This window comes from Prunus avium, chromosome 1 (genome assembly GCF_965620075.1).
Source record: "Prunus avium chromosome 1, drPruAviu1.hap1.1, whole genome shotgun sequence".
Classification (NCBI taxonomy): domain Eukaryota; kingdom Viridiplantae; phylum Streptophyta; class Magnoliopsida; order Rosales; family Rosaceae; genus Prunus; species Prunus avium.
The window spans coordinates 52588262-52610398 of NC_142284.1; the positions used below are offsets into that span (position 1 = coordinate 52588262).

The 22137-nt window shown below is 37.5% G+C and overlaps 5 protein-coding genes across 9 annotated transcripts; 2 read left to right on the forward strand and 3 right to left on the reverse strand.

Moving 5' to 3' along the window:
- Positions 1–657: 657 nt before the first annotated feature.
- Positions 658–3501, reverse strand: LOC110774517 (transcriptional regulator of RNA polII, SAGA, subunit). Its single transcript, XM_021979059.2, has one exon. It carries the CDS (start codon positions 2454–2456, stop codon positions 1203–1205), a length of 1254 nt encoding a protein of 417 aa, XP_021834751.1. The 5' UTR covers positions 2457–3501; the 3' UTR covers positions 658–1202.
- Positions 3502–5846: 2345 nt separating this feature from the next.
- On the forward strand, positions 5847–12971 carry LOC110774518 (centromere protein O). Of its 4 annotated transcripts, none has more exons than XM_021979060.2 (13): positions 5847–5992; positions 6196–6243; positions 6393–6441; positions 6547–6595; positions 8803–8873; positions 9606–9664; positions 9821–9919; positions 10312–10369; positions 10906–11042; positions 11124–11180; positions 11534–11631; positions 12142–12344; positions 12583–12721. In XM_021979060.2, the coding sequence occupies exons 1-13, from the start codon at positions 5915–5917 to the stop codon at positions 12621–12623; spliced, it is 1047 nt and encodes a 348-aa protein (XP_021834752.1). In that variant the 5' UTR covers positions 5847–5914; the 3' UTR covers positions 12624–12721. The 4 variants fall into 4 exon arrangements, with proteins under 4 accessions (XP_021834752.1, XP_021834754.1, XP_088103341.1 ...); XM_021979062.2 differs by having other exon boundaries at positions 5848–5992; positions 12658–12971; XM_088247215.1 differs by having other exon boundaries at positions 5881–5992; positions 6117–6243; positions 12658–12971.
- A 162-nt stretch (positions 12972–13133) lies between these two features.
- LOC110774520 (uncharacterized) lies at positions 13134–14209 on the reverse strand. Its single transcript, XM_021979063.2, has 3 exons — positions 13986–14209; positions 13546–13678; positions 13134–13418 (listed from the first exon to the last, which is right to left on the reverse strand). The coding sequence occupies exons 1-3, from the start codon at positions 14147–14149 to the stop codon at positions 13362–13364; spliced, it is 354 nt and encodes a 117-aa protein (XP_021834755.1). The 5' UTR covers positions 14150–14209; the 3' UTR covers positions 13134–13361.
- Positions 14210–15581: 1372 nt separating this feature from the next.
- LOC110774541 (peroxidase 16) lies at positions 15582–17489 on the forward strand. Of its 2 annotated transcripts, none has more exons than XM_088250232.1 (4): positions 15582–16059; positions 16174–16371; positions 16712–16844; positions 16985–17489. In XM_088250232.1, exons 1-4 carry the CDS (start codon positions 15712–15714, stop codon positions 17389–17391), a joined length of 1086 nt encoding a protein of 361 aa, XP_088106358.1. In that variant the 5' UTR covers positions 15582–15711; the 3' UTR covers positions 17392–17489. The 2 variants fall into 2 exon arrangements, with proteins under 2 accessions (XP_088106358.1, XP_021834780.2); XM_021979088.2 differs by having other exon boundaries at positions 15604–16059; positions 16712–16877.
- Positions 17490–18038: 549 nt separating this feature from the next.
- Positions 18039–22130, reverse strand: LOC110774540 (ATPase 5, plasma membrane-type). The gene is made up of 13 exons (XM_088255738.1): positions 21828–22130; positions 21611–21733; positions 21414–21518; positions 21184–21328; positions 20891–21055; positions 20293–20531; positions 20170–20202; positions 19994–20075; positions 19744–19904; positions 19461–19634; positions 18951–19133; positions 18665–18846; positions 18039–18507 (listed from the first exon to the last, which is right to left on the reverse strand). Exons 1-13 carry the CDS (start codon positions 22122–22124, stop codon positions 18411–18413), a joined length of 1986 nt encoding a protein of 661 aa, XP_088111864.1. The 5' UTR covers positions 22125–22130; the 3' UTR covers positions 18039–18410.
- Positions 22131–22137: the final 7 nt, after the last annotated feature.

The window sequence follows — 22137 nt, forward strand, 5'->3', positions numbered from 1 at the left end:
TGATTAGGACTGATTAAGTCAAGAATCGAAACCAAAACAATATCTAGAGCTGTACCATTTGTTCAACATTGAGTACATGGCTGGATGCTGCATTTACCACAAGTCCCATACTCACATTGCAGACTAGTATATATATCTACAGCTCGATACTACACCGGAATTTGATGTGCACATAGCGACAGAATGTGCTTATTTGCACTGTTACTGTTTTCCATTTAAGTTAGTTATAGTCTTCTAGATATATTTTATCCATTTTTTGCTTAACTCCTCATGATGAAGCTCAATCTGTCACGGCTAGTTTTTCAAAGTTGAAACAGGGCAACAGCTGAATTGGATTCCCGTCCTGGTCGTGTAGAAAAAACACTTATTTTTTAACAGCAATAATGAGATAAAAACAGCTTACCAATCAAAAATCAATTGCCAGTAGTTTCAGACATGTGAGTGATAGTGTTTCTGTTTTTGCATGCTGAAGTATACCCACCACAATTATTTGCATGATCAATGGTTGAATATACATTCACAGATCTGTACGAGAACATCTGAGTAGAGGATGATCATTTGGCAGCTGGATATTTTGAGAGCTAAATTCTTGCCATAAGGCATTGACCGAAAAAAAAAAAATTCATGCCATCAGGCATTGACCAAAAAAAAAAATCATGCCATAAGGACAGCTCAATTGATGTCAATGTGTTATTGATATTGAAATTTCAATCAATTCTAAGATTCTAAAAATACATACAGAGCATACTGCAGCTCTTACACAAGCGATTGTACCTCTCACCAAGCTACAGAACAGTATCCCTGCAAAATTTTCTTATATTTCCTCTTCATTGGCTGCAATTACAGTGAAAGCTTGAGATCTGGTGCGATAGCAAATACAGCGGCATCTACGTTAAACATACAACAGAACAACCAAACATGGGCATTCAGTTTGAAAGCACCCCTTGATTGGTTAAGTTAGATCATTCTGGATCGGTTCTGGCTCCGCAGCAAGCAAATTCTGACATTTGATGCTCAAACAGATGATTTCACCTTGCGAGACCCAAAACTTTACCCACTTAGGAACCATCTGGTGCGTCCTGGCAATGAGATTAGAATTATTTGTATCAATGACTCGAACATCTGGTGGTGTCAGGACCTTTGAACCAGAACAGACCGACCCAACCACAACGTTGGGATGAATATATCTTCACAGGGATGTTTCATTCCTCGAACGCTTGCATACAAATCTTCTCCAGCAGCAATGACCAGTCTTCTCCAAGTTGCTGTGGATTTAGCTCCATTGCAACCTTAAAATCAAGCAAAGATATTGAACACCGTGGTCTTTGCTCTTCCACGGGGCCACTGCCACTCTGCATATGCAAGTGATTGCTTGGCCACATGCCATTGATGATCTTTCCTTGAATCTGCTGCTTTGGTGCAGCATTCTTTTTTGGCTCTGACGTAGACCTTGCTCCCACCAACTCAACACAGGACCTAATCAATCGCTTTAAGTACACATCCAACACATTATTCAGCATACTGGCACATTCTGTAGAAACACCTCCAAGACCCTGTGCTGCAGCAATCTGCTCCATTCGTTTTCTAAGCGTCTCTGAATCTGACAATCCCCCATTGTCATAATAGCTAACGAAATCACAGCTGCTACCCACGGGCAAAGCTTTGCGGGCCCCACCTACGCTGGCTGGGTAGAATGGGATCCCAAGTGGCGCAAGTAGAGGACTTCTTGAGAAACTTAAGCGGTTTGATTGTTCCACCTCTTCCTCATCTTCAATAACAGCTAAGTTAGCCTGGTCTTTGCTGTGTATCCGTGGTTTTTCTATGGGTCGCCGAACTGCACCATCTCTTTCACTCTCAGGTAGCACAGCAACTGGTTGAAGATGCTGCATTGGTCTCTGATAATCATATGGATGCACATCCCCATTTTCCACAATAACCTTACTGCCATTATCCTCTGAACCCGTGGATTGATGTGACACACTATCGACCTTCCCATTTGGTCCAAGTGGGCTTGGTCTATCCCTTAGCTTCCGATCACGTATCCCGGACCTACCCTTTCGTGGGGACACTGGCAAAACCCCATTCTGCCAAACGGGTACATTTTGATTTTGATTTGGAAAGAGGGTCCCACTTTGCTCCTGCCCATCTTCTCTACTTGGAGAACTGTTTGCAGCTTGTATCCCAGGTTTTGCAGGAACTGATGAATGTATCGGTGGTGGGGTCTTGGCTTGGCATGCATTCTTCAAGATTGACCGTATAAAATGATTGTGCAGTGGCAAGTTCTCACTTCCTAGCACCCGGTGACACAACTTGTCAAATTCCTTCTTGCTCAGCTTCTGACTCAACAACCTATTCAAGTAATAGAAGTACCGCTTTGACCTCTCGGCCCCAATCCTCTTCACTATCTGCGCTTTCAAATCACCCAAATCAATTCTAGAGAACTGCTGAGGTTGCATTTCTCAACAAACAGATTCATACACCATCCACAAGAAACTGCAAATCCCCCAGTAACTCCCACCAGAAGCCAAATTACCGTTAATACTGTTTCCAGAAAACCCAGAATTTGCACTCCTCCATATCGTTCATTGCAAATCAATCTCAACACTCTGCATATCCCGACAAACAGAGGCACACACCATCCACCAAATCAAAAAAACCCCCAAAACCCCCAATCTCAAACTGGAATACGGTTACCCTTGTTTCCAAACGACCCCAAATTGTCCCACCCACAAACCACACAATGCAAAACCAAATCCCATCTTCTCAAGACCAAAACCCTAGAGATCAACCCCAGTACACAGCTCGCTAAATCCCAACAAAAAGACACATAGGGAAGCTTAATTTATTGAAAACCATTATAAATCAAAAACCCTAACTTTGAATCACCAAAATTTGGGTTCAGACGACCATACTCTTTACAAACTCCAATGAACAATAAATTACACCACCGCGCCAATCCAAACCCATAATTTATTTCACGCAATTCACAAGCTTTCAACTTCAAGACACGAAATTTGAAGTTCAGGGAATGAGATCAGTGAATTGGACGGATTGAAGTTGAGGAAACAGAGCTTGAATTGCAGAAAAATCGAATTGCAGAGGAACAAAAAAGCGCAATGAAGCGCCAAAACAAAAAATTAAATAGTAAAGCTTGGGGAGTGTGTGTGAGAGAGGGCTTTCGAGATTGATTGAACTCTGACCTTAACGAGCTCGGCGAATTGCAGAGAAAATCGAACCTTAGTGACTTCGGAGCTTTGCCTTTCGCTTTCTCGCTCTGTCTCTCTTCGGCTCTTTTCCTCTCTTTTTTCTTTTTTCTTTTTGAAAATTTCACTGCTTTTTTATTTTTATTTTTTGGTGTTGCTGATTTATATTCGAACTTCGCTCTGTGTAGCTCGATCGCTTCTGCTACTCTCTCTCTCTCTCTCTCTCTTTCTCTTTTCTCTCTCTCTATTTCTTTCTTTTGTTTTTCTCTCTCTTCGTTTCTTCTCTCTCGGTAGCTCTCACAAGGTCTCGCCTTGTGATTTTTTCTTTATTTTTTTTTCACAATTGTAAAAGGATTTTAACTTTTAATTTTTAGATTTTTCTTTGTATTATTTTTCACGATTTTTGAAATTTGATTTTGGAAGTTTTATTACATGCAAATTTCAAATCTTAGTTTTTAGAAATTAGGTCGACAAACCAGTAGTTGTGTTGTGACATAGAGAGTATATAACCCAAATAAAAATATATAATGAAAGTGTAAATAGAGTCTTTTAATTTGAACATGAACTCTTTTTTTTATAAAATGATTTGCATTTTAATACATTATTATTTTACGTATTTATACTTTAAAAACGAAGTACTTGTATTTTGATATATATGCATTTTTTGATTATTGAAAAATTAAATATAACGGTCATTTACTTTACATATATAGATATAAATGCGAATATTTTTAATTTAAATAATTTATATAATATTGGGCTATTTATGTATTCATACAAATTGACATTTTTTTTTCCTTTCCTTTTGGTAACAGATTAATTTGACAGTTTTTTTAGTTAAAATTGTATCATTTGGGAACCTTACTTGTCACGAGATCATTCTATTTCTCAGCATCTCTCATCACCTGGAAAGAGGAGTTATCACCTCATTACATGTAAGTTTTGGCCCATCAAAAGATCTTTAGTCTATAAATTGCTCTAACTTAGTTTGGGAATTGTGATTATACTAATCTTCAACAAACCAACTTGAGTTTGAGCTTCATTTCTTTGTTTAAGCCTAACTCACAAAAGTAAGGTCAATATTGATAATTTTTTTGTAAGAAAATGGAGAGAGAAAGAAGACATAACCCACTAAAAAAGACAAACAAAACAAAAATGACACAAGTTTTATATAATTTTGAGAAATTCTCTCAAAATATCACTATTATTGTAGTAAAGTTCTTAAAGAGTAATGCTATTTGGACACACAACATTGACACACTTAGTTGACACCCGCTGATGTGTCAATGTATCATTCGCTGAACAGAAAACGAGGAAAAAAGAAGAACAAATGATACATTGACACATCAGCGGGTGTCACTAAGTGTGTCAATGTTGTGTGTCCAAATAGCATTACTCGTTCTCAAATAGTACTATTATTGTAGCAAACAATGCTATTATATATTATTTCGATATGATGCTGATACTATCAATATTGTCCCATTCTTTTTTTTTTTGGTAAAAATATTGTCTCATTATTTTATTTTTTTTGTCTGAATCACGAGGTGGTCCTGGATGGGCCCCAACTATAGGTGGCACCTTTAAGCCTTAACCATAACCCAGACTAATCCCCGCTCACACCGGTCGGCCCATAAGGGGTAAAGTGCTGGCCAAAGTGGTGGCTTCATACGAGAGCAAGGATCGAACCCCTAACCTCTCTTAAGGAATTAGAGTGCCGAACCACTCACACCAACCACCTTGGTTATATTATCTCATTATTTCGATAGCAAATAATCTCACATAATATTTATTTATTTATTTTGTAGACAAAATCTCAAAGAGCCTTGATATGACATAAATAAAGTGTCAATATTATGTAAATACTATTGATATTGTTGATTTTCTATAATAACATTGTTATGGACCGGTACATCCATGCAACGGGCCAATACACCTACAACAAAGATACACAACAATTACTTATTGAACTCATCACAAATATATATCGCCATCATCATCTATATGAATTGAACCTGAGACCTCCTCCAATCAATTGGAGACAAATACCACTAGATGAAAGACTAGTTGGTGGGGGTGTGATGTTAATTAAATGTAATATTTTTGCTTTCGCATGCAAGTTCATCATTTTTAAATTTAGAACAATTTTCAAATTCAATATTAAATACTTCTCGTATATTAAAAGATATTGAGAAATGGAAAATTAAACCTAAATTTTCAAAATTGCATTGTAATATTAAAACTTATTTTGGGACAATGAACTAAATGGCTCCACACTCAAAGGGATGTAACGAAAATGTGGAAGTCACAATATTTATGAATTTGTTCAAATTTCGTAGGTCTTTTGTTTTGGTGTTCATTTGTTTTTTTTGTTTTTTCGTTTCTCAATAGAAAAAGGCAAAAAGAAAAAGTACACATTTTCTTTTTCTTTAAATGGAGGTAAGAAAATAATTCCAAAAAAAAAAAAACCAAGATGGAACTTCTTATTAGTACCGAGTTGCCTCATTCGGCCCTGTCTGCGAGGGAAGGACATTGGACTCTACCTGGCGGCCCAGTTTGTTACCAGCCTTTATTATCGGGTCGGGTCAGGTACATTTTACCCGATTTCCAACGAAGCCCTAATTTTGATTCCGGGTTACTCCGAGCCAATCAGAGCTTCTTTCCCCCCCCCCCCCCTCTCTCTCTCTCTCTCTCTCTCTCTCTCTGTGAGAGGAATGGATTACAGCGACACAGAAGAGCCTTACAGGAGGAGACCGAGGAAAATGGCTTATCTTGGAGACTCCTCTCGCAGGGTAAGCTCTTTTGTTCATAATTCATCGATTAATTTACTGTAAATACATATTTTTGCTGAGAAATTGAATTGATTTTTTTGTTTTTGATTTCATTTTTATATTGATTTCTTCACCATTGCTTCAGTCACTGTTACTTTCAATTGTATCGCTGCAAATATGACTTGTTATGGATTGCTGAGTACAATTTCTGCTGAATAATGCAGCAATTTGAATCTCTAAGCGGACGTCCCTATGCCCTAATGGGAGACATGGTAATGGTTTTTACTTGTCACTCTTATTTTTGTTCATTTTTAGTGTGATATTTTATTTTTCATTTGTAAGTCAATTTGTTGCTATTAGTGCTTTGGTGTTGTGTAGGATTTTATCACAAGGTGGTACTTATTTTGTTGATTTGTAACAGAGTTTTCTGCAAGAGGAAGACATTTCGTTAGACGCGACACGGGCTAGATGTAACAATCTATTTTCATATTTATTTGTCTCCGTTCTGTGTTGCATATATGTATAAGAATGTTTCTTTATTATGAAGCTGCTAAAGCTTTTCCTGTACTTGATAGGGACAAATGTTCTCAAACGGCATAGTGACTTAGCAGAGCGTCTTTCTAGGTAAGGCTTTCTCAGGAAATTTTTAACTCTTCATTCATCATCTAGCTTTTGGTTATTGTGAGATCATAATTACTTTTATGGAACTGTTATTGCTTTAAAATATTATGAAGTACTCATGTTTTGAGTGACTTAAAATTCCAAAGGCCTTCGTGGAGTCGCTCCTCTAGACTCAGTAATATATGCGTTGTGTAATCTTTGTTCATCTTTGTCATACATGTTTTCGGAGAATTTCACTTGCGTTTTTATCATTTTAGAGAGTATGTATGTATGCAACAAAATAGGAGAAAAAAATATTGTCGAACAGTGGAAGAAGAAAGCAAGAAATCTACTAAGAAATCTTATTGCAAATCTATGTTTATAACTGCAGGCATTTTAGATGCTTTGGCCACACCCAAAATGGAGTCCAGTTCCTTGATTATCTCAAAAATGTGGGTAGCACTGTTTCTTCGTATATTTCTATTTTGAGTATGAGATTGATTATGATACGCTGGTCATTGAAACTCACTTCAAATATCTTTCGGAAAAAGACCAAAAACATTTCTGAATCACGTGATGCTTTCGTATGAATTTTGTGAATTTTGGGCCTATTAACTTTTTTTGGATTTGGGCCTTCTTGATTCATCATTCTTTTGCATGCAATTTTGTATTCTTGAAAATAACCAGAAGAAAGTGTAATTTTATAAATTAGACAGGTTTGATGAATGATAGGTGAATTTAAGAGCCCATTTCGACCTTGAGATAATTAACATAGCCTTATTATGGTTCTTTCTTTCTTTGTGATTAAATGTCAAGTGCAATAACATTTTAGCATCAACTGACTTTTGTGATCCCAAAGGGTTTACTAAGCTGTTCATCAATGACCTTCAGATCTTTTACTTAGCTGTGAGTAGCACTGTTTCTTCGTATATTTCTATTTTGAGTATGAGATTGATTATGATACGCTGGTCGTTGAAACTCACTTCAAATATCTTTTGGAAAAAGACCAAAAACATTTCTGAATCACGTGATGCTTTCGTATGACTTTTGTGAATTTTGGGCCTTTTAACTTTTTTTGGATTTGGGCCTTTTTGATTCATCATTCTTTTGCATGCAATTTTGTATTCTTGAAATTGACCAGAAGAAATTGTAATTTTATAAATTAGACAGGTTTGATGAATGATAGGTGAATTTAAGAACCCATTTCGACCTTGAGATAATTAACATAGCCTTATTATGGTTCTTTCTTTCTTTGTGATTAAATGTCAAGTGCAATAACATTTTAGCATCAACTGACTTTTGTGATCCCAAAGGGTTTACTAAGCTGTTCGTCAATGACCTCCAGATCTTTTACTAAGCTGTGGGTAGCACTGTTTCTTCGTATATTTCTATTTTGAGTATGAGATTGATTATGATACGCTGGTTGTTGAAACTCACTTCAAATATCTTTCGGAAAAAGACCAAAAACATTTCTGAATCACGTGATGCTTTCGTATGACTTTTGTGAATTTTGGGCCTTTTAACTTTTTTTTGGATTTGGGCCTTTTTTATTCATCATTCTTTTGCATGCAATTTTGTATTCTTGAAAATAACCAGAAGAAATTGTAATTTTATAAATTAGACAGGTTTGATGAATGATAGGTGAATTTAAGAACCCATTTCGACCTTGAGATAGTTAACATAGCCTTATTATGGTTCTTTCTTTCCTTGTGATTAAATGTCAAGTGCAATAACATTTTAGCTTCAACTGACTTTTGTGATCCCAAAGGGTTTACTAAGCTGTTCGTCAATGGCTTTCAGATATTTTATTTTGTAAATGTACATTAACAGAGACATGTGTGACTACGTAATATATATGTACTTATTTGCATACATATTTAATACACCAGTGAAAATAAAGTACTTAGTGACTTATGGATATGCACCTGCGTTTTATTTCTTTCTGAAAAGTGTGGATATGACCTGAATTAATCAAACAAGCTAATCATTTGAATCATTTGGAGGCACTTCTATGTATGCCTCCGAAGAAAAGAACTACTTGTTCATCATTTTTCCAGTTATGTTCTGAATTTTCTTGTATTGTACATAGCACCTTCTATTTTCATCATGTGTTGGTGTTTATATATTGCCATGGCTGCAAACAGATTGATACATAGTAGCAATATTATCATTGTTCTCGATGGACATGTAATTTCTGGTCTAATGTCTTGGTGATTCTATTGATTTAATAGGGATGCTGACAAGACAATTTATGAGCGTCTACAAAAAGAATTTGAAGCTGCACGGGCTTTACAAACTCAAGGTATCGTTGAAAAAAGAGCAATGCTAGGCATTCCGCATTTGTATACCACATTATGTACCACCTCTCTAATAGAGGTGGAGCCCCCCAATACAATGGGGCTCACCTCTTTTAGAGAGGTGGTACACAATGTGGTATACAAATGTGGTATGACTAGCATTTTTGTTGAAAAAAAGTTATGTGTTAATGCTTCATTTCAAAAGTAATCAGTAGTATCTAGCTTTGCATCACGTCAAGTTTCTTTTTCTTTTCTTCATGGGTTCCTAAATGCTGTTGGAGGAGGGCAAAGGTGGGGTGTGATACCTCAATTCCCATATCCTCTGTGTACTGGGGTGATCTTAGGGCTGTAAACTGGTATAAGGAACCCAACCATGATCAGGTTGTGGTATTTTAGGTCGTGGATAAGTGTGTGAAATCAATCTCTTGATGAGGATGCCAGCAACTAAAAGGGGAATACTATCATACCCTGAGTCCCACAAGGGATGTGTTGGAATTACTAGTCTTGATGGCTAACCTGTGTTGGAATTACTGTGGTTCCCATTTCACAGATCTTAGAGATAACTTAAGCTGAATGTATAAATAACAATATAATTCAGCCAATATTCTAAATGCTTTCTCTCCAAGTCTTCCTATTGATTAAAAGGTTGTGTAAGCTTTGTTTGTGTTAATTTTTGAAATAATTTTGGTTCACCTCCTCTAGTTTGGTTAAGAAGTAAAATATATCTTTTTTTGCAGAGATTTATTTGGATGGTGAACAATGGAATGATGGACTACTAGCTACAATAAGAGAGCGGGTATGGTTTTATCCAATACTTATTGGGATTTACTGTGGCTCCCTTTAATCCTTTGATGTTAGAATTCAGTGATTGATTCGATATTCAATTTTCCTTAGGCTGTTTCATGTGTAACATGAACAAATGCCTAATCTAATTGAGTTATAATTTAATCAGGTTCACATGGAGGTTGACAGAAAGGCAATGGCGGGAGACGTAAACATGTTGTCTGGTCCTCAAATCCAAGAAAAAATTACTTATAAAGTCGGAAATAAGGTAATTTTGGGAAGTTTATTTTAATCAATAATGGGGGGTTGGGTCATGATTATCCATAGCATGGTTAGAGAAATACCTCCTTTGAAAGGCCAAGACAGGGCTATTTGCAAACCAAGAAGCCTTTCTGATTGAAGAATAACTGTGCATTGTTGTAAATCAGGTCGTGAGAATTTTAATAATTTCTTTTAAATCTAGTTTCTAAAGAGTGAAAATAAATACAAACATCAATGCCAGGATCCAAGGAAGGTTGTTAAAGGAAAATCTGGTTAACATCCAGTTGTAGTTTGTACATATTAGATACCATTATACATATGGAAATCTTTATTTGATAATTTTATTGAGTACTGTTTTGGGGTGAGAGTTTTCCTGAATATTGTATTAATTGTGAACAGGTGATTTGTTGTTTGGAAGGGGCTAGAATTGGCATTCTGTATGAGACATCTTATGCAGGTATGCTGTGAAGTAACTGATTTTAATTGTTTAGTAATCCAAGTGTCTAGCTTTGGTATCATGTCTTTTTTGTAATGTTAGCAAAAAGTATCATTTTTCCATGTGACATCATTATTCTGCTGCTTGTAATCTTCCATTAGAAAACTGAAGGTTGATACTTGATAATTCAGTTTATCAAGATTGGTGTAACGGCTGGATCAGTTCCCCCCATTTTTTTGTTTCTTAATTTAGTTCTTTCTAGTAATTTACAGGATACCACTTGCACCTAGCACAAGTATCTTGGTGGTAAAATAATTTTTTTAGTATCCTAAGTTTGTATATAGGCCCTAGGGTCACCCAGATATGGGCCATTTGACCCTTTCATTTTTTCAGTTGCCTAATAGGTTGGCTTAGGGCTTATATACATTATAGACAACATATTTTTACTCTCGAGAAATAAATAAAAAATCTTCAATGAGGTTGTAAGCGCATTCATCACTTTCGGCTTTAGCACTGGAGAAGATGACTCATCTGCATCTGCATCTGCAATGGTGCAGGAGAACCTTGTGACCTGTACCATTGTGTGCTTGAGAGCAAGTCATTTCTTGAGAAGATGACTGTCCTTGAACACACCATTCCATATTTTTTGCCGTTACGAGAAGCGGAAAATGATCTTCTTTCTTCTAATGCTATGGTAAGAATGGTTTCCTGCATAGGCCTTGCTCACTCAATATAGTACCGGGTATGATATTAATCCTTGGTGATCTGCTTTCAGAAATTTATAGATTACATTGGAGAGCTTTTGCAGTCTTACGTGGATAGAAGGGAACAGGTATGCTGTTGGCATTTGTAAACATTATTGAAGAGTGTGTCTAATTCAAAATGTAATAGATTAGAGTTGGGTGAAGGGTGTGTTACCTCCTTTTTTCCATCCCGCATACATGAAATAGTCAAATATGCGAAGTTCAAATTAAAATTGGAAATGTTGAAAATCTGGTTAGAGGGTTTTCTATTTTGGAGGCAGGGATATAAGTTATAACAGCTGTCTTGCATTCCTTTATCTTTGGGTTTCACCTACTTATCCCCACACAATATTTTCATGAACAACAAAGATTTAATTTGTTACTATTTCAACTTCACGGATTGTCATTCTTATTAACGAAAAATTTATTGATTGTCATGCAGGTTCGGCTTGCCAAGGAGTTATATGGGAACCAGATTAAAGAAATTTATTATACCCTTCCCTACAACTTAATTGCCTTTTCACTAGTTGATTTTGATTGGTTGGTGCATTTTTTTTCCCCTGCATTATACTTTGTATTTGGATTTTTATATTTTTAAATATCAGTGGAATAACATCTTGAGGTGCTAAATATATTAGTAATTAATCATTTGTCAGCACATTCATGTTCACGTGGGTGACTGAACATATTAGTAATAGCTCACACGGTTTTGAAGTATCCCATACCCGTTCCTTGTAAAGGTAGGGTATCTTTTGAGCTTGGTAATTTGTTCCTGAAGCTTCCAAGTTACCATGTCTGGCTTGTCTGGCAGACAATCAACAGCTTTTTCCTCAGTAGGACAATGATAAATTTGCTCACTTCTATGTTCCTTTGACAAGACAAAAGTAGTTGATTCTGTCTGTTGCCTTCTATCATTTTCACATGATATCGACTGTTAGTCATAAAACTAAATTACACCAGTTTGATTGTCATATTGGTTGCAGGCATGATTACATACATCCTCACAAAGAGGTTTCCATCATGCTGAAGAATGTCTGTTTCTTTTTGCAGCAAGGTAATAGTTAAGCTTAAATATGCGGAGCTTGTTTCTGTACTTCCAACTCATGTCAGTGTGGTAGCATGGCCAGTGCATCAATACAGGAAAACAAGTCTAAATGCATCAACCATGAACAAAAAGGAAAACGGATCCTTGGATGGTCCAACTACCCTCTCCTATGCAGAGGATGCCTTGCAAAATATGAGCTTACCTGAAGGTATTCTTTCTAGTTGACGACTTTTTTTGTTGCTTACTACTTGCCAATATAAATGATATTCAAAATTTTGATGAGGTCGCCCTCGCTATTATATCCTCCTGATGATACTTGACTATTTTTTTCTTTTGGTCTACGATTATGTTTGAAATATAACAAAACAACCCGTTCCAACTTTAATGTTAAGATCAAAGAGACAGTTTAATGACTCCAAAACACTTTTGTTGGGCACTTTTTACAGCGCTGTTCCTGTATAGGCTTTGCATGCTTCTGCATTTCTGATGGTTTTTCTGTCTGTTGTGTGCGTCTACTCCAGCATATGCAGAGATTGTGTTGAATTTGCCACAAGCTCTTCGGGATATATGTGAGGGGTCCTCTTAATGCTACACCAGTCGGAACATCTGAATTTGTACAAAACCGTAGCAAAAATGGTGCTGCTGGGATACCTTTAGTTGTTTAGCATTAGAGTACTAACCAAACTATTCGTGAGACAATTTTTAGGCTAAAATAGCAATAGGGTTGATTTCAGCAATTTGTATATTCGAGTATCACCTACTCATTATCCCTCGGAAACATCTGTATCAGGCTGTCTGATCTATTTGATTTGTGCCATCATTATAGTTTAGGCCATTTTAGACTAGAATAAATCTCGTTTCCAAAATTAGATGCTGCCAAAAAGTATAGTTCCCAGATTTTCAAATTTGCGCTTGGCACTTCTATTTGCCAATTCATTTGTCTACAAATAGACTTGCTCCCGTATTTCAAAAACAACTCAAACCATTCCACACCATCTACATAAGAAGGTAATTGAGACCATAAAATGAACCCGTTTCCCTCTAAATCATGGCTACACTGTTTTCTTAGCTGTGCACACAGCTCCAATAGATCTCTGGATGATCAAACAGTGGATTATTGACGGGAATCCGAGACAAGTACAACTTCTCACATCTTCTCAATGGGTTCAAAGATACCAATGTCTTCAGCTTGTTGCATTTTTTGACGGCTTTGCTTCTGAAACTCCTAGGCAGGTTCATAGAGGCCTAACATGTGCCCATCGATACATCGCACGGCCGCAACCTGGACACGAAAAAACTGTTATGTAACAACATCGTTGCATCCAGCATAGCAATAATAATGCACAAATGAATGAATTATGGCATTGTCAAAGGGGTGTCAAAGGGGTGTCTAGAAATTTAGTCATCACCTTCCCATGGATTTCGTATTTGATAGGACCGTCTAGTTCAGCTCCTAATGCCATCAACTTTGTCACTGTTTGATTAATGTCCGGGACTGTGAAAGACAAGAGTGAAGAGTACCCCTCCTGCATCTCATGGTCACTATGAAACTGCATTATTAGCATCTGCCATTTTCAATTAGAGGCAAAACCCAGATGCAATTAATACAAACTCATTTAGCCAATGGACACAAGAAAAGCATAATGGCACCATGTTAATGGGATCAAACCCCAAGAACCAAGACTTTCTGAAGTTGGGTTTATTTTACTCATCACCTATTTTTCTTCTGAAAAACACAAACAGACATTATGCTTTTTTATGGCAAAGGGTGTGTAAATAGCTCTTTTAGACATACAATCAAACACTTAATATGCACTGAGAGCGCCCAGTCTCAGAGAAAGTAAGTTACTTGGGGGAATGCATGAGGGCAAGCTTGAGTGGGCCCGACTGAAGCTCAGCCCAGCGGAGAGTGCAGACATTGACGGAGAAGTCCAAGCCTTGGGCGTAGAAGCGAGCGGCTTTTGGTACGTCCTTGTGCAACTGCAGTATCCACCTAAACGACGCCGCTGCCATTTCCCTCTCTTTCTTCCAAGGTCGCCTTGCGCTGATAGTGATTACAGAGATTGAAGAATTGAGAATAGGAATGTCCCAATAGAAAACGACACGTCGTTTGGATGGTCGCATATGGACAAAGCCCAAAGTCAACTGATGTTGTAATAGTGGGCTAAAGTTAGCTTTGGGTCCATGTGATGAGTGAGCCCGAAGCTATAAAGCTCATGGTGGTCTCTCCTCTAAAACCCTAGCTGAAGATGTGTATGGCCCAAAAACTGAAAAATAGAGGTGTCCAGTGCAGTGACTTGTAGCTTAAGTGATTAAGAGTTATTATTTTCACGCTCGAGATCTTGTGTTCGAATTTTCTCTCCCCCAATATTGCTTGATACTTTGTGTCAACCCCAATATCGCTTGATACTTGTGTCAAAAAAAGAACACAGACTGAAAAAAACATTAATTAATTGTATTTATTTGTTTATCAATCGCATGCGAATAGGAATATGCTATGCAACCACGAATCACATGAGCAAGACAAGACCTGTTTAATAACTTTAATTAAGTAGATAATTTGTATTATATATTATAGCTTTGTCTATATTTGTTTTTGTTATGCTCTCTTTTTGAAATTATGACCTCCTCCTTTTTTAATTGTCCTAAAGATGGAAGGGAATATAGGAAAATTACATAACATATGAATAGCCCATGATGCAATTGGCAGCAATTGTCATTTGGCAAGACACAAGAAGGTTTCTTTTTTGTCAGATTGAACAATAATAAGAATTCAACCACGTGGGCTGCCTCCTTCCATTCAAACAAATCAATAATACTACATTGTTTGTTTACCAATATTTTATTTTCTGGGTGATCCATGTGGCAGTGTTTCAAGGGGGCCCTTGTTTCTTTTTTTTCATTTGAGGGAAGGGAAACTAAACTTGGGACATCTTTCAATATTGGAAAGAAAATACCGCTAAATCAAAAGTTAATTGGTAAGCCGGCTGCAGACTAGAAATCTCATATTCGAACTCCATAGCATGTTGATTGTGTGTGTGAGAAACTCATATCCCCTAAACCCTGTAGTTTAGACTATCACATATACTAAAAAAATAATTTGTAAACCGACTGCCATTTAAAAAACAATGCAACATTCTCTCACTGAGATTTTATTTATTGGGTAAATCTTACTTTAGCAGTATAGTTTGAACTTTTGTTCTTAACTTATTTACCAAAAACAAAAAAACAAACCTTATTATTCTCACTCATATGCATCATCAATTGTTCCTCAAAGCAAATTTGGAGGCTAGCCAAGCATCACATTGTGTAGAAACTAGAGAGCAGTTACGGTCTCATAGATTTCTAAGTACTAGATGCTTGTCATGTGCCAAATAGATTGGGGCACAATGACAGAGCAGCAGGAACCAAAATCACTTTCCTTTTAATCTTTCAATAATGCCAGAGCCCCAAGGACAATCCTAAACATCCAAAAACCCAAAAACATCTTTATCAACATGCCAGCCAGCATGCTTGTCAATTTGTCATGCACCCAGTTTTCAAATCCACCTCCTTTTTAACCCAAGCATCCCTTTATGGGTTTCATTATTATTACTGTTAAATATCAACTCTTATCAACTCCTTTTAAGATTCTTGACAGACAAGGCCAACCCATCTATATATATTTATGCAATCAAGAAACTGACTTGAAACAATTCCAACTTCAAGCAATGAATGTTCAAAGCCTTTTCTCTCTTCCTTTACTCTTTCTTCTTCTTTTCCTCTTGAACACAGCTCATGCTCAGCTTCATGTAGAATATTACAGAAGCTCATGCCCAAATGTTGAAGCAATTGTGCATGCTGCAGTCAAACAGAAGTTTCAGCAGACATTTGTGACAGCTCCAGCCACTCTGAGGCTCTTCTTCCACGATTGTTTCATCCGGGTACTTGGGTTTTTTTCCTGACACAAAATTTACATTTTTGCATATACATATACATATTTATATATTTATACATGCAACTGCAACAATGAGTGTGAGATTTTTGGCCATATGTAGGGATGTGATGCTTCAATAATGCTAGCTTTTCGGAACAATTCAGCAGAGAAGGACAACTCTGATAACCTTTCGCTCGCTGGAGATGGGTTTGATACGGTGATCAAAGCCAAGGCTGCTGTTGATAAAGTGCCCCAGTGCAGGAACAAGGTTTCTTGTGCTGACATTCTGGCCTTGGCCACAAGGGATGTCGTAAGACTGGTAAACAAAGCAAGGAAGCACCATTTTTTCTTTTGTCTCTTTTAGGTTAACCCTCTTAAAAGTTTGAATTGAAGGGATTATGGTAACTGCACTTTTTACTAAGAGATTTCTTGTTTCAGCAAATCTCTCACAAGAAATAGAAGGATCCAATGTGATCAAGGGTTTATGCACTGTGCATTCACATGAAGTGCTGTCCAGTGCAGAATCCATTTTCACCTCAATGTGGGGTGCAAAAGCACTTTGTCCCTTTTCACTGCTTGAAAAATCTAAAAAAAAGAAAAAGGAATCTTCTTTGTACATTCCATATTGTGCATGCTTTTAACGCATTCTCTTGGTGCAGACTGGGGGACCATATTACAGAGTTGAATTGGGAAGACTTGATGGGAGGACTTCTACAAAAGCCAGTGTGAGACAACATCTTCCTCATCCTGATTTTAGGTTAGACCAGTTGAAGTCGATGTTCGCCTCCCACGGTCTCTCTCTAACCGATCTCATTGCACTCTCAGGTGCTTGAAGAACCAAAAATCTTAAACAGAACAAAAAAACACAAAGTTATGCAGAACCTGTTTTTGATCCAATTTTTGTTGTTGTTTTTTCATTTTCTTTGTTGTAGGTGCACATACAATTGGATTCTCGCACTGCAACAAATTCACTCACCGGATATACAGTTTCAAAAGCCAGAACAGAATTGATCCAACGATGAACTTGGCATATGCAAGGCATCTCAAACAAGAGTGTCCAGCAAATGTAGACCCCAGAATTGCTGTTGACATGGACCCAACCACACCCCAAAAGTTCGACAATGTCTACTACAAGAACCTTCAGCAAGGAAAAGGGTTGTTTACTTCTGATCAGTCTTTGTTCACTGACGCCAGATCAAGAAAAATTGTCAATTTGTTTGCAGCAGACGCCTCCGCCTTCGAACGGGCTTTTGTGGCTGCCATAACAAAGCTTGGAAGATTTGGAATTAAGAATGGAAAGCAGGGTGAAATTAGGCATGATTGTGCTGCTGTGAACTAAGATTATGTAGTATTATGCATTATAGCTTTGCTTGTAAAAAACTAATTAGCTAAGTTTTTCTAATTAATTTCATATGTAATATTTGCTTATTTTGACCATCATCATTCTTGGCTCTGGTCCCATGCCATTGTCTCACGAAATGGGAGAAAAGCAATTAGGTGAGAAGGATTGTGATGTCCAACCTGCCACCTTCTGACATAGATTGTCTAAGAAAGTGGGTCACTTTGGGATTGCTTCGTAGGAGCACTTCTGCTTATACGCACTTTTATTAAAAATTTCTTAAAGAAACCCAAAAACACTTTCAAGTTTTCGTGTCAAATGTTGTTGAGCGATCTCCAGAGCACTGTGTTTGTTTTTCATTATAATGTAAGACAAACTATAATATTTTGTTAGAAATTCGAAAAGAAAACATTGAGAATGTGAAAATATGCCTTTGCAAATACACAGATTCCACGAAGAAAATAATAACGAGAATAATGATAGAAGCGAGCCTGAAAAGAACAAAAAAAAAATTCCAATGGAAATTTTAAAATAAAAAAATAAAAGGAACCCAATTAAAAACACCAAAAACTCTAGCAAAGCCGTTTACGAGAAATAAGATCTCTCGTTTTCAATGTTGATTTAAATTGAAAAACATCCCACTCAAATTTCTATTTCCAACAAGAATTTTAGAAATTTCATTATCAACCATCAAAGGAAATGCTTTTCAGGTGTTCATAATAATAACGGATCCTTATTACTTCTTTGTAGGGGCTCCTACTATGTACAGTAAAATAACGCAAAAGACATAGCGCCAATCACATGACGGACGATATTGAGTAAAAACCCAAATAGTAAAACTGTAATTCAAGTTATTTTGGCTACAAAAGAGACATCCCCTAGCAAGAGGAGTATTAAACTAATCTAAAGACACAAGGTTATTACTAAAGAGCTTCATCATCATCGTCGTCATTAATTTTTCGCTTCTCATTCAAGGTAGAAGCTTAAGCCTCTTTGTTCCCCTTTAAGAAAGCTCTCCCTCAAACTGTATAATGTTGTTGAATTGTGTCGATGTCGAGTCCTTTGAGCTTCACAACTGACTCAACATGACCCTTCAGTGTGTGCAACTCCCGCAGCCTGCAATGACAACAGGAAACGAATTGTCTTAGAATCTCAAATAATAACTTCTGCATTACAAAGTGCATATGCATAACTGGCAAGCATGAAACTATCTCTGTGTTTAAGTCGCATAGCTGCATTTTCCTGGAAAGAATTGAGTACACATGGTGCTTACCTTGCAACCTCAGCCCTCCGCTTGGCTTGTTCTGCGATCTCTGAAAGCTCCCTGTAACTGTTCTTGTCACTGAAAAGGTTGTTGGTTTCTGGTGGTTGAAGGCCATGTAGGGTCCTCTGAGCAGCAGCCCACTGAGCTTCTCTCTCCTCTTTCCCATAGTCTTTCTTTGTAGTAAAAGCAGTCTGTTATCGAAAAACACAGAATGAGGTCAATTATGAACATGCAGAATCTATCTTACTACTCGACTGTGCCTCTTATTTCAAAGAATTATCATTCAGCAGCATACCTTGTTTTCCAAAAGGTTATCCCAAGCTTTCCCACTTTGAATGTAGCGGATTGCGAATTTAAGTAAGTCGAGAGGGAAATATGTCACCACGCTGAATAGCCAGATTACACCAGCCCAGCCCCAGCCACATCCCTCTATCCGTGCGAAACCCCAGTTTGCATAGACTGCTATGAGAGTAGCTACCTGTCATTGTGCAGAATGAGCAACCATTTAGAAAGTGAAAATATGAAAAATAAATACATTCCTCTGCGTTTATACCTGAGTTCAGGTTTGTAAAAAGTGAGTGTGAGTCATGAGAGACAAGAATCCCAACATCATATTGTTTTTACTTGACCAAACACACTAGACACATATTTCTAGATTAATCCCGTTGACATTATTGGAAATTCCTAAGAATTCTAAAAGCTTAATATTATCCCATTTGAAGCCTTGTATAAAAATGCATGCAGAAGAGTACAACCACAGAAGCATACAAGACAGAAACATCCAGTACAGTAGGCAAATGCTTACCAGTTGGGCAACCATGAAAGCTCCGAGTAAGAGAAGTCCAGGACGTTCAACAAAAGACCAGCTACGAGACCTTGTGACAAAGATAAGGGCTTGGCTAACAATACTCACTTGTAAGTACAATGCTGCCATCATTTGTTCAGGTCTATCACCCAAATGTCTTACATGAAATGTGTTCTGCATTATGAAAAAAAAGGTGAATAAAATCAGTTTGAAGATACTTACCTAACAAATGTGAGCTTCATAGCTTATATATTAATGGAAGATACAAGAATTATATTCCTACCGAGAAGAATTTGGTATCTGTCATAAGCCAGAAGAAGACAACTGTCATTAGCGCCATGTATCCTCCAAGAACAATGCCAGTAGCAAAAATTTCTTTCAGTTTCCAGCTGTCTGGCTGAGGAGATGGCTTCACTCGGTCCTTTGATATTGTCATGATTGTTCCTAGCAGAATTGTAAGCGCAAACTCAGACTCATTTATCACTCTAATGTACAACTGTAAATCGTTCACACAGATATGTGTATAATCTTACCATCATTTAGGATGGCGATGATCAATACCATGAAGGGTGCAAAGTCAAACTTCCATATCAATGCAATGAACATAAATCCAAACTGCACAAAGTTTAGCATAATGAGAATAAATACATAAGACCTAAAATAGGAAAAGCACCACTAGCATCTCAAAACTGATCACTGCTTCACTTACCACTATACGTATGGTAATAGAAACAGCATAGATCTGCAAAATGGAACAAAATTAAGTTGGGTGGCCTGGAAACATTTAAACATCTATAGACAGCCAACATGAAAGAACATAAATGTAACTAACAGTATAGTTCTTCATCCTCTGGAATATGGCCCTGCTTGTCAGTACTGCACTTATGATCACACTTAAACCTGGTTCAGTGAGAACAATATCCGAAGCACTTCTAGCAGCATCAGTAGCGTCAGCTACAGCAATACCGATGTCTGCTTTTTTCAAAGCAGGAGCATCATTGACACCATCTCCTGTCATTCCACAGATGTGCTTCCTCTCCTGTAGCCTCTTTACAATTTCATATTTGTGTTCTATTATATCAAAAAGAGGTGTTAGAACAAGGGTCAATATCCAGTTAAAAACAGAAATAAATGCAAAAATTTACTTATCAATTGAATAAAAAATAATTAAAAAAAGTGGCACATTGTGAAAGTGCAACCAAGTACTGAAGGCAAAGAAAGTGACATGGTCACTCATTTTCAATTTTCCAAGACAAAACTTAAAAACATAGTGAACGGCGAACACTGTGAACAGTCACGAGTGTAGGCTGAATTTTAACCAATTACAAATGCTTTTTCAATGCTACCTACTACCAAGAAAGTTCAGGAGTATAACTTCTCTTTAAAATAGAGTGTGTGTTAGAGAGAAAAGAGAAGTTCCAAGAACCCACCTGGAAATACTCCAGCAAACCCATCAGCCTTCTCAATCAATTCATCCACAGGGAGGGAAGCAATGGATGCATCCTTGTCTTGGCCAAGCAATGCGGAAGATGGGTACATGTTTGTTCCCATCCCAAGCCTCCTTCCAGTTTCCTTGCCAATGGCAAGCTGATCCCCTACACATTGGAGGCACGAATTTTACAGAAGGTACAAAACATAGAAAGTTCCCATACGGGAGAAAAAGGGGGACGGACTAACATGTAGTCATGACATTTTACAAAGATTAAGGGGAAATGCAACCTACCAGTAATCATCTTCACATTCACGCCGAGATTGAGAGCTCTGCGAATTGTTTCTGCACTGTCATGCCTGGGAGGATCAAATAACGGCAACAAACCAACAAACTGCCATGGTGTCCCTGGACTCTCTTTTGTTTTCTCTGGTACTTGCTGAAGACAAACAGAAAACAGATATGAGACCAGGGAGTTCGGTTGACAAAGGAACAAGCACATATTAAAGGCTCATTTTGCAAACCTGTCTTGCAACGGCTAGAGAACGAAGTCCACGTTCAGCAAACTTATCAATCACTGCATGAGCCCTCTTCTTGAAATCTTCCTTGCAGTTGCACAGGGTTAATATCTGTCACAAAGGATAAGAAACATTCAAATATTTTATGCAGTGGGAGAGATACTTCTTGTTCAATACCTAAAATTGAGGTAAGACAATGTTACCTGCTCAGGGGCACCTTTGCTAGCTCTATGCCAATTTCCATCAGAATCGATGTAGGTCAGAGCAGTCCTCTTGTCTACAGGGTTGAATGGAAGGAAATGGACTTCTCTGATACCAGCTCGTGCCTGCCCAAATTGATATATGACATAGAAAAGTCTCATTATAAAGGCTTGGACCTAAAAGGCTGAAGGGGTAAAAGACAAATGTGAGACAACTTACCTCCTTCGGATCAGCAAGCATTCCTACAATTGCAGCATCAATAGCATCCTGATTTTCAGTCCTAGAAGCTCTTGCCGCAAGAAGCATAACATGCTCTTTCTCCACACCCTTGGCAAACACTTCAATCAGATTTCTGTCAACTGTCAGCTTGTTCAGGGTCAGAGTCCCAGTCTTGTCACTGCAGAGGACATCCATGCCAGCCATTTCCTCAATGGCAGTCATTCTTTTGGTAATAGCACCTTGCTGAGAAAGCCTGTGGGAGCCAATAGCCATGGTGACAGATAAAACAGTTGGCATGGCAATTGGGATT

Coding starts and splice junctions, on each gene's coding strand:
- LOC110774517 (XM_021979059.2), bottom strand. CDS start 2,456: ATGCAACCTCAGCAGTTCTCTAGAATTGATTTGGGTGATTTGAAAGCG.
- LOC110774518 (XM_021979062.2), top strand. CDS start 5,915: ATGGATTACAGCGACACAGAAGAGCCTTACAGGAGGAGACCGAGGAAA. Junction 10,370..10,905: donor GTATGAGACATCTTATGCAG/GTATGCTGTGAA, acceptor GCAATGGTGCAG/GAGAACCTTGTGACCTGTAC. Junction 11,043..11,123: donor TTCTTTCTTCTAATGCTATG/GTAAGAATGGTT, acceptor ATCTGCTTTCAG/AAATTTATAGATTACATTGG.
- LOC110774520 (XM_021979063.2), bottom strand. CDS start 14,149: ATGGCAGCGGCGTCGTTTAGGTGGATACTGCAGTTGCACAAGGACGTA. Junction 13,679..13,985: donor GCCCTCATGCATTCCCCCAA/GTAACTTACTTT, acceptor GCAGTTTCATAG/TGACCATGAGATGCAGGAGG. Junction 13,419..13,545: donor AATACGAAATCCATGGGAAG/GTGATGACTAAA, acceptor TTTCGTGTCCAG/GTTGCGGCCGTGCGATGTAT.
- LOC110774541 (XM_021979088.2), top strand. CDS start 15,712: ATGGGTTTCATTATTATTACTGTTAAATATCAACTCTTATCAACTCCT. Junction 16,372..16,711: donor CAAGGGATGTCGTAAGACTG/GTAAACAAAGCA, acceptor CTCTTGGTGCAG/ACTGGGGGACCATATTACAG. Junction 16,878..16,984: donor CGATCTCATTGCACTCTCAG/GTGCTTGAAGAA, acceptor TCTTTGTTGTAG/GTGCACATACAATTGGATTC.
- LOC110774540 (XM_088255738.1), bottom strand. CDS start 22,124: ATGCCAACTGTTTTATCTGTCACCATGGCTATTGGCTCCCACAGGCTT. Junction 21,734..21,827: donor TGCTTGCTGATCCGAAGGAG/GTAAGTTGTCTC, acceptor CAATTTGGGCAG/GCACGAGCTGGTATCAGAGA. Junction 21,519..21,610: donor GCAAAGGTGCCCCTGAGCAG/GTAACATTGTCT, acceptor CCTTTGTGACAG/ATATTAACCCTGTGCAACTG.